The sequence below is a fragment of the Mus caroli genome, chromosome 4, assembly GCF_900094665.2.
Source record: "Mus caroli chromosome 4, CAROLI_EIJ_v1.1, whole genome shotgun sequence".
Lineage (NCBI taxonomy): Eukaryota > Metazoa > Chordata > Mammalia > Rodentia > Muridae > Mus > Mus caroli.
The window spans coordinates 102,304,896-102,315,933 of NC_034573.1; the positions used below are offsets into that span (position 1 = coordinate 102,304,896).

General features: G+C 43.8%; 1 protein-coding gene across 7 annotated transcripts in view; it reads right to left on the minus strand.

The window, feature by feature from the left end:
• The window catches only part of Elavl4 (ELAV like RNA binding protein 4), a 143,385-nt gene that overhangs the window by 16,087 nt on the left and 116,260 nt on the right, over positions 1 to 11,038 (minus strand). For all 7 annotated transcript variants that reach the window (XM_021161017.1, XM_029476649.1, XM_029476648.1 and 4 more), the window contains exon 3: positions 9,201 to 9,304. In XM_021161017.1, the coding sequence (XP_021016676.1) occupies positions 9,201 to 9,304 (104 nt within the window). The remainder of the gene's footprint in view (positions 1 to 9,200; positions 9,305 to 11,038) is intronic.

An 11,038-nucleotide genomic window follows, 5' to 3' on the forward strand; every position in this document is an offset into this window, starting at 1 on the left:
GAATGTGACTAGGGAATTTAACTACTTAATTAACTCTATGTGGAGCTAGTGGCTACTACATTGAACCGAGCAGTTCCAGGCCCAGAAACAATGCTGAGTTGTAGCATCTCAGAGCTAGGAGGGCATACAGGCTCATCTAGTCAGGATTCACGCTGTGGGATCATCCAGAAGGGAAGGGTTCCATTTGAATGGCTCTGATGATGAAGGGCTCTGTGCTATTCTGTATTTCCTATTCTGTACTGATAGCTATGCAGGTTTTCTTCTCAGCTACTTTAAATAAAAGGTTGAAATAATGCTTTAGCCTCACTGCAAATTTTCCCCCCAGGAGAATGGAACAGTAGCCTTTCAGGGTAGATATGTGGGCACACAACCCGCTATCTATCTTTGTTATCCACCTTCAGACAACATTCAAATGTCAGGACTCTTTAAAACAGGGGGATGAAAATGGGACACAGGACACCAGGAAGACTTGGGTCAAGGAGGCCCATCCTTTCCTCTAATGTGGAGATATAACCCTACCCCAGTCCCCGGCTGTGTAGATGTATGGTTATTTTGAGGGGCTCACATGACCCCATTTGCTTCTTTTGTACTTACAAATGCCCTCAAACCTCACCCAGGCCTTTCTGAAAACTCTCCAACTTGTACCTGGCCAGTTTTCTTTTGTCACCCAGACCCAGGACCCAGAGAATGATCTTCAAGATGCTGGGATGGTATCAAGTTCAGTGGGCTGAGAAGACAGAACCATTTCTATTTCCAACCCCCTATATCCCTATATCTGTATGTATTCAAAATAAGTCATTCAAAGAAAGTTAACGGGGCACCTGAAATTAGAGGAGCCAAATGCATTCTCCCACTAAAGAGCAGCAGAGGTGGGTACTGGGGGTTGGCTGGTCCAACTGGGATCTCCAGTTTCAATGGCATATCTTTAGTCTTTTCGTTGGGGATTCAGTGACCCAGCACCTTGGCTGACCTTGGCAGCCAAGGGCTCCTGCACTCTGAGATACAGCTTTGATGGGGGATGGTAGTGCCTTTTTGTTATGAACAAGATAGAAGGAGGCAGGCTATTATTTCTGGGTGGGGTGATATCCGTCAGCAAAAAATGATCCGCTAACTTTCTGGGAAGCATTAAGAACCGTGATAGGAGAAATAATTGCTTATGCCGAGTGCAAAGAAAAGATGCCTCAGCGGAATGGAGGCCTTTAGCAAGGCAGGTGGATAGCTGAAGAAGCGGGGAGGGAGGAGGCACCGCTGCCCTAGACCCCTGGCAAGAGAAAGGAGCTGGTGAAGTGAATGGAAACCTGCTGGTGAAGTGAATGGGATCCCCAGAGGCAGTGCTAGCGCCATTAGGAGAATAAAGAGAAAAACCGTTGAAATGATTAAGCAGCATCCTTACAGGAGAGGTGGAAGAACTAGCCTGCTTCCTCCCCAGAGAAGAAGGGTTCCTTCTGAAGACCTCTCTCCCCCAAGCAGCCTCTGCCCTAGTTGGGCTCTCTGAAGACCTGGGCTGCTGCCTAGTGATAAGGCACCTTTCTTACTTCTCACAACTGCAGCTCTCAGGGGCTCACTCAGAGTGACAGAGGCAACCCCTTAATCTGAGACTGGTGCTGAGATTGCTCACGCCCTAGTTTGCACAAGAGCTGTGCTCTAGGGATGGTTATGCTTTTATCATTTAAATAAAGGGTCATGTAATTATGTAAGACATAAAATCATTTATAAACATATAATTCAATAAAGAAAAACCCCAAATATAGACACACACACACACACACACACACACACACACACACACACACACACACGCGCGCGCGCGGGCACATTCTATATTATGTAGGGACAAAAAAACCACACCTCAAAACAAATGCAAACCTCTTAGTAGTTATTGGTCAAAAATCTAAGGTTGATAAACCTACCTCAGCACCCTGCAAGAGTCTCAGGGAAAGCTGAATATCAGTCCAACACCTGTTCGTATTATCACTGTCTTCAAGACCCTTTCTTTCTTCCTGTCCCCCTCTCTCTCTTCTCCCTGTGCCCCTCCCATTTGGCTACGAAGCCTTGAACTCATATAATCTCTCTGTCTCAGTCTCCTCAATGCTGGAATTAGCATCACACTCAGCTCCAGTTCTGTTTGTTCTTAATTAATGTGACAAGGAACTGAAGCAAAGGTAACCGGATTCAATTGAGCATTTCTTAGTAAGAGGCTGAAGTGGCAGGGTAGACTCAGAAGGTGCTCTTTCAGAGCTGGCTACGATGGGCATCAGTTGTCATGGAGCACCAGGGAACCCTTTTGAAGGACCCACAGATCTCAGTCTGGGGATATTCTCAGAGTCTCATTGGAGACAAGTGGAAAAATAGCAAAAAGAACAAATAGCACCCCAGGTCCTAAGTGAGGTAAACCAGCCCCCCCATCCCCCGTGGTAAGCCCACGGTCCATACCACTCCATGGCCCATGAAACACTTGGATGGAGACTTTCCAGGCCATTGCTGTCTGCAGTTCACTTAGATGGAAGGCCTTAGGCTTGGAAAGCAAGGGCTGGCGAAGTTATTTAAAGTCCAGTGTGTCTTCAAGTTAATGGCAAACGTTCTGAACCGTAAGTCCATCTATGAAGAACCTGGGAGAACCACACAGCTCATTTATTTGCTTTTTATATCTTCTAACCACACCAGGGAATTAACCCTTGTCTGTGTGGAGCCAAACTCTCCACCCACACGCTCTCACAGGGCTCACACGCTGCTAGGCAAACAGGCAGCTTGACATTGCAGCACTGAGGACCCACTGCCAGAGAATTATTTTTAAAGCTTTTTAAAAATACCCCAACTGTCATTTACCCACGGTGTGATCCTAGGTCTGTCTCCTGAACTTCCTTCGGGCCTCAGTTTCCTCATTAGCATAAAGAAGATAACAGCACCCCTTCTTACAGGTCTAATTTTAGAGACAGAGCTGCTGTGAGCAAAGCATGTAACTCCCAGGACAGCTCAAAGGTTAAATGGTAACATTAGAGAGATTAGAATCCTAACCTGCACGATGTAAACACTCAAAGTAAACTAGTGTTACTGTTGTTTGCTGCCATTTCCTCTCTGGCTCCTGTTTGCAAGTGCTAAACTGACAGCTGTTTGGCAGGATACTTCACCTTTCTGGTCTTACCTACCCTGCTTCCAGGTAGATTTCTCTCTCTTGAAAGAAGTCTAATCTAAAGAACAATCCCTCCGGAGTTCCCATTCACAGCTATTCATTGAAGGGGCAATTCATCATGCCCTTCATCTGCCAGAGGTCTGGCCAGGCTCTTACACACTGTCAGTGAGTGTTTGGGCCCCTTACATACAGCCTCTTTAATAAAAGGAAAGTGGCTTTTTTTTTTCCTTTTTTTTTTTTTTTTTTTTTTTTTTTTTTTTTTTTTTTTTTTTTTTTTTTTGTTTTTTGAAGACAGGGTTTGTGGATCAACACCTCCTGCTAGCAGCCAGGTAATGGGAAATTCACTGATACCTGACAAAAGCACCGCTGTCATTTTTAAATCTCAGAGTCATAGGTAAAAGACTGATACCCGAAGGTCAACTGTTATGTTCTGCTTGGTTTTTCTTCATACGTCATTCTTCGTTTTTGTTCTTGGCTTGTAAAAAATTGGGAGATCTGACATAAAGGATATTTAGAGTTCAGCTCCCATTGAACAACTGAAGATCTGAATTAAACACCTTCAGAATCACTGTTGTCAAACCATCATCACCACCACCATCATCATTGTCATTGTTATCATCATCATCATCATCATCATCATTGTTATCACCATCAACGTCATCACCACCATTGTCATCATCATCATTGTCATCACTGTTATCACCATCAACGTCATCACCACCATTGTCATCACTGTTATCACCATCAACGTCATCACCATCATTGTCATCATCATCATCATCATCATCATCATCAGACTTCTGCCCTCTCTGCTCTCTGTTAGCTCCTATCACTGAAACTATTCCCGAGTTTGGGAGTTAGTCATTAACCTTTACTGTTTAGGGGTTAAATTCTTGGCTTTGGGGCACTAATATTTTTTTGTATATCACACCTACAGTGCTGTGTTTTCTGGGTTATCAGAAATGTGACAATGAGCACACACTTGACCAAGTCTGTCAACTCGTGCCAGATGGTCCCAAGGTCTCTGTCATGCATGCTTCCAGAGGTGACCTGTGTGGTTTGTTGTTTGTGTCGTTGTCTGTCTTTGTTTACAGATTGACAAGCTATCTACTCTTTCCTGGGAGTCAAGAGTAAAGAGATAAGTCTCGTGCCACTTATCAAAGCAAACTGAAGCAGAAGTAAACAGTGGCCTGGAAGGCAAAAAAAAAAAAAGCAATTTTAAGAAATTAATAAATGATGAGACTATTAACAGCACACATAAAGGGTTTTCTTTTTTTTCCTTCCATTTAATATGATTTTTACCTTAAACACTGTGTCCCTTTAGGAAAGGGAAGAAAAGTTAATAAAGGAACCTATCAGTCAAACTTAATTTTTTTTTTGTATGGCAAATAAACTCCTTTAATGAAAGGGCTGAAATCCCTAGGTTTGCACATTAAATTTTCATTTGTAGTAGAGAATGGAAATTATTGATTCCGCAGTGGTATCATGCATTCTGAATCCTACAGTGACTTAGGAGCCCACATTTCCACTGGGTGCAAATGTATCTGTCAGCAGCATTGGATGCAGGGGGAGCCTGGGCTAGGTGGGAGGATACAGAGAAGGATCCAGAGCAGGGAAGGAGGCCGAGCAGCGCTTAACAGAAAGAAAATAATCAACGCTCCTTGTCTCAGAGACCCATTACGCTCAGAGATCCATTTAGATAAAGCATCCTACTGTAGGATGGGCTACGGGGACCATTCTGATACTAGAAAAGCTGGGTCCAATCAGTCTTTGGGGGAAACCACAGAGATCTTAAAAAAAAAAATTAGAAGGTGGATTGATGGCTGGTGATTTGGTCCCGAGCTGAGGGAAAAGGGTTTGGTTTTAAGAAAGCTGCAGAGGACAGAAAAGTACCTTTCTCAGTTCAAGGTCAGTGTGTCCGGCAAGGGAAAAAATAAACATCTGACATTCTAATGCTGAACTGGATAACACACACAAATCAATCAGTCCCTCAAACAGCTCTCAATGTGACAAGGTACTCTTCAGCGTCAGGAGACAGGAACACGTTTCTTGACTTAAAGTATGAAAATATGTGTTTCTCTTTTGAAAGAAATTAATCTTTCTGCCTCTCTAAGGACTATGGCATAATTAAACAACTTTTATTTCCCCCTCAGAGAATTCTTAGGAACTGATTCTAAGCCTTGTGGAAGGCAGTCTAAATCAGGCTTATTTCAGGGTCTTTGTGTACTACACAGACAGTAGGAGATCAGAGAAAGCAATAATTTTTTAAAAAGAAATAATCTAAACACAATTGCAAAAATAAAGCTGCTTAAAAAAGAAAAATACTCATGTAATGTGTTCCAAAAGGAGAAAAGTTCTGTTGTTGTTTTTATTTCCTTCCAGCGAAGATTATCTTTACACTGCTCGACTCTTTTGTTAGCCTGGATGTCAGAAAAGTAGTTTTGCTGAACTAAAAAGTTCTAGTTTTGTGTTTTCCGATGCGGAGAGCTGGTGCCATCTATAGATTTCCATTCTGGGAGAGGTTTCTCTTTTGTCCTACTTTGAGTCAGACCTGCTGTCATGAGGATAAGAGCGCCCAGGAGACACTTCCCTGTGGTTTAATAGGCTATGAAGGATGGGACTCATTAATCGCCTGGCAGCTGCCCCTAAACAGGATGCTGCCTGGAGGTGGGGGGAAGACGGGGATGGGAGGTGAGGATCAGGCAGCTTCATCCAGGAGAGGACCACCGGATGCTCAAGGCGGCCACGTGCTCCATACATGAAGTCGGAAGGCAGTCCAGCCCCAGAAACCTACCTACCTGGACGAGTAGCCTCTAGGTCACTGATTTCTGACTTACAGCAATGATTCTTGAGATGGTCCCCGGTCACCTAATTATTTTTATACTGTTAGATTTACTATTTTTGTTGTTCCTTTACTATCTTTCCATCCATTTAACTGGAGCTGCCCTTCTTTCAGCACTGTTTGTTTACAGTTGACGGCCCCCCTCCCATTTTCTAATGGTAGGTTTCTAATAATTCTTAAGTGAAAGTCCTGCTGCTCACTGCGGTGCACGAGGTCTCCTGACTTGGAGCTGCCTACTCCCCATCCTCCTCGGGACCCAGCACCCCAACTTAGGGCCACACTTCATACCTGGGACAGCTCTCCTGCCCCAGTTTCTTCCTTCAGCTTGCTTCTGGCCATTGTGTGTGCAGAACTTCAGGCTGGCAGGCCTGCTTTGTAGGGCCTTGAATCCCTGACCCCAACCTGACTGCTGGATTAGAGTTGTCAAGGCTCCTAATCCCTTCCCTGCACTCTTCACCCCAATTTTACTATTTTGTAATGGTGCATGCCCCTTACTTAACAGAGTGGACAGTGACTGTTCTTTGAGTAAATAAAGAATATAACTTCTGGATCCCATGAGCCTGGGCTTATTAGACCCACAGACAAAAATGTTACCAAGGCCCCCTGAACCAGAAGTCAGTATATCGACTCTTACCTTTATGGTTTTGGTCTGGAGTCTGAGTCCATTTAAAGTGTTGATGGCTTTCTCTGCATCCTTTGGATCAATATAGTTAACAAATCCATACCCTAAACTCTGTCCTGTGGAAATATTAAAAAAAGAGAGACAGGAAGACAGAGAAGTGGAGAGAGAGGGGAAAGGAAGAGGGAGAGAGAGAGAGAGAGAGAGAGAGAGAGAGAGAGAGAGAGAGAGAGAGAGAGAGAGCGATATCTTTGCAGAAGTCACACTTCCCATTGTCGTGTGTTAAAACCCTCCTCTGGTCTAGGATTTCTTTTTGTTTAGGTTCATCCTAGNAAAAAAAAAAAAGCAATTTTAAGAAATTAATAAATGATGAGACTATTAACAGCACACATAAAGGGTTTTCTTTTTTTTCCTTCCATTTAATATGATTTTTACCTTAAACACTGTGTCCCTTTAGGAAAGGGAAGAAAAGTTAATAAAGGAACCTATCAGTCAAACTTAATTTTTTTTTTGTATGGCAAATAAACTCCTTTAATGAAAGGGCTGAAATCCCTAGGTTTGCACATTAAATTTTCATTTGTAGTAGAGAATGGAAATTATTGATTCCGCAGTGGTATCATGCATTCTGAATCCTACAGTGACTTAGGAGCCCACATTTCCACTGGGTGCAAATGTATCTGTCAGCAGCATTGGATGCAGGGGGAGCCTGGGCTAGGTGGGAGGATACAGAGAAGGATCCAGAGCAGGGAAGGAGGCCGAGCAGCGCTTAACAGAAAGAAAATAATCAACGCTCCTTGTCTCAGAGACCCATTACGCTCAGAGATCCATTTAGATAAAGCATCCTACTGTAGGATGGGCTACGGGGACCATTCTGATACTAGAAAAGCTGGGTCCAATCAGTCTTTGGGGGAAACCACAGAGATCTTAAAAAAAAAAATTAGAAGGTGGATTGATGGCTGGTGATTTGGTCCCGAGCTGAGGGAAAAGGGTTTGGTTTTAAGAAAGCTGCAGAGGACAGAAAAGTACCTTTCTCAGTTCAAGGTCAGTGTGTCCGGCAAGGGAAAAAATAAACATCTGACATTCTAATGCTGAACTGGATAACACACACAAATCAATCAGTCCCTCAAACAGCTCTCAATGTGACAAGGTACTCTTCAGCGTCAGGAGACAGGAACACGTTTCTTGACTTAAAGTATGAAAATATGTGTTTCTCTTTTGAAAGAAATTAATCTTTCTGCCTCTCTAAGGACTATGGCATAATTAAACAACTTTTATTTCCCCCTCAGAGAATTCTTAGGAACTGATTCTAAGCCTTGTGGAAGGCAGTCTAAATCAGGCTTATTTCAGGGTCTTTGTGTACTACACAGACAGTAGGAGATCAGAGAAAGCAATAATTTTTTAAAAAGAAATAATCTAAACACAATTGCAAAAATAAAGCTGCTTAAAAAAGAAAAATACTCATGTAATGTGTTCCAAAAGGAGAAAAGTTCTGTTGTTGTTTTTATTTCCTTCCAGCGAAGATTATCTTTACACTGCTCGACTCTTTTGTTAGCCTGGATGTCAGAAAAGTAGTTTTGCTGAACTAAAAAGTTCTAGTTTTGTGTTTTCCGATGCGGAGAGCTGGTGCCATCTATAGATTTCCATTCTGGGAGAGGTTTCTCTTTTGTCCTACTTTGAGTCAGACCTGCTGTCATGAGGATAAGAGCGCCCAGGAGACACTTCCCTGTGGTTTAATAGGCTATGAAGGATGGGACTCATTAATCGCCTGGCAGCTGCCCCTAAACAGGATGCTGCCTGGAGGTGGGGGGAAGACGGGGATGGGAGGTGAGGATCAGGCAGCTTCATCCAGGAGAGGACCACCGGATGCTCAAGGCGGCCACGTGCTCCATACATGAAGTCGGAAGGCAGTCCAGCCCCAGAAACCTACCTACCTGGACGAGTAGCCTCTAGGTCACTGATTTCTGACTTACAGCAATGATTCTTGAGATGGTCCCCGGTCACCTAATTATTTTTATACTGTTAGATTTACTATTTTTGTTGTTCCTTTACTATCTTTCCATCCATTTAACTGGAGCTGCCCTTCTTTCAGCACTGTTTGTTTACAGTTGACGGCCCCCCTCCCATTTTCTAATGGTAGGTTTCTAATAATTCTTAAGTGAAAGTCCTGCTGCTCACTGCGGTGCACGAGGTCTCCTGACTTGGAGCTGCCTACTCCCCATCCTCCTCGGGACCCAGCACCCCAACTTAGGGCCACACTTCATACCTGGGACAGCTCTCCTGCCCCAGTTTCTTCCTTCAGCTTGCTTCTGGCCATTGTGTGTGCAGAACTTCAGGCTGGCAGGCCTGCTTTGTAGGGCCTTGAATCCCTGACCCCAACCTGACTGCTGGATTAGAGTTGTCAAGGCTCCTAATCCCTTCCCTGCACTCTTCACCCCAATTTTACTATTTTGTAATGGTGCATGCCCCTTACTTAACAGAGTGGACAGTGACTGTTCTTTGAGTAAATAAAGAATATAACTTCTGGATCCCATGAGCCTGGGCTTATTAGACCCACAGACAAAAATGTTACCAAGGCCCCCTGAACCAGAAGTCAGTATATCGACTCTTACCTTTATGGTTTTGGTCTGGAGTCTGAGTCCATTTAAAGTGTTGATGGCTTTCTCTGCATCCTTTGGATCAATATAGTTAACAAATCCATACCCTAAACTCTGTCCTGTGGAAATATTAAAAAAAGAGAGACAGGAAGACAGAGAAGTGGAGAGAGAGGAGAGAGAGAGAGAGAGAGAGAGAGAGAGAGAGAGAGAGAGAGAGAGAGAGAGAGAGAGAGAGAGAGAGCTCAATATCTTTGCAGAAGTCACACTTCCCATTGTCGTGTGTTAAAACCCTCCTCTGGTCTAGGATTTCTTTTTGTTTAGGTTCATCCTAGGATAAGAGGTTTCCAACTCCAACAATTCTCATCCTGGGTATGGGGCTTTTAGCTCATAGGAGCTCTCATCATCCAAAGTAAAAATAGTACATGCCCTTGAATAGTCAAACCCGATATATACAAGGGGCAGGCAGCATGATCAGGAAGATCCATTACCAGGGAGTAGAAAGACAGCATGCAGTTTGTTAAGGATCTTGAGTAGAGTCTTGGTCATTTGGGTCATTTTGGAGAGAAGTCATTTACCATCCATTTCTCCCAGATCCCTTCTCTGGGGATAACAGCACTTACCTCTGGCAGACTCTGAGAGAGTTTAGTGAGGTAACATACATAAAATGCCTACCAAGTACATTGCCCTTACCATAGTAGGTGCTCAACAAAGGACAGTTACACTCTGCTCAGTCCTGTAAAATTGGGAGAAGCACTAGACTCAGTAGCTGTCTATTGTCTTGGTCATGACAGCCACACCCACACTCAGAGGGGGCGATAGCAGGATCTGAGCAGAGAGGACCAGAGACAGTTTTAGTGAAGGATGCAGGCATGGCCAGAATTTAGAGCAGTTGCTACTGATCATTCTTTGCCCTCATCATCTCAGGAGCCAAAGAACATTAGATAAAAGGAAGGGCAAGGGTTTCTTTCAGAAAGAATGGAGAAGCTCCTAACACACAAAGGGGAAAGCACAAATGCATTCCACAAAGAGGATTTAGCGACTTTAGGCGGAGATGATATCAACTTGTCTACAAAGAGGTAGCAAGTGACAGGGCTCCCCCCTAAGTGAAATAAAAATAATGTACTTGCGATCGTGCCACTGATTATAAATAGTCCATCAGCTCTGCCATGTGTCATCAGCCAGAAATATCATTAGGAAACTTTACATTTTCTGACATACTCTTTAAGAAACACAGCGCTTGTGGTGGCTGCAGAGCCAGCTTGAACTTCTCAGGCAATGCTATTGATTTGTGGGTGGCAGCAGAGCCGAAGGGGCGGGAAATGACAGGATGTCATACATCAGGGAAGACTGATTACATAAAGCTCTCTTTGGCGTACTGGGGCCAGGGTTGGGAGATAATACAGCAAAAAGCCTGCCACGTCCTGGTGACAGGAGCCCATTTCAGCAGCCAAAAAACTGTTTCCAACAGCTTCTGTTTTGCTGGTAAATGTCTGTGTTTGTGTTGGTTGTAGGAGGGAACCTGGGAAAACAAGTTGGGTTCTGGATCAGAAAATGGGTATCTTTTTTATTGTTATAGGACAGAAGCAGAGAGAACAGAGAGGAAACTCAATCAAATGAAAATCCCAAACGTCAATGTCTTGTGTTGAATAGGAAAGACAGAGGCAAGCTTTGCTAGACAGGCTCATCACTAGCCAGAAATGGTGCTCGATGAAGGAGGAGAGGCTGTAAAGCATGGAGCACACTTCAGCTGCGGTGACCCCCGACCCTTTTCTTTTTGTTTTATTTTTCAAGTTTGGTGTGTTTCTCTCTCTCTCTCTCTCTCTCTCTCTCTCTCTCTCTCTCTCTCTCTCTCT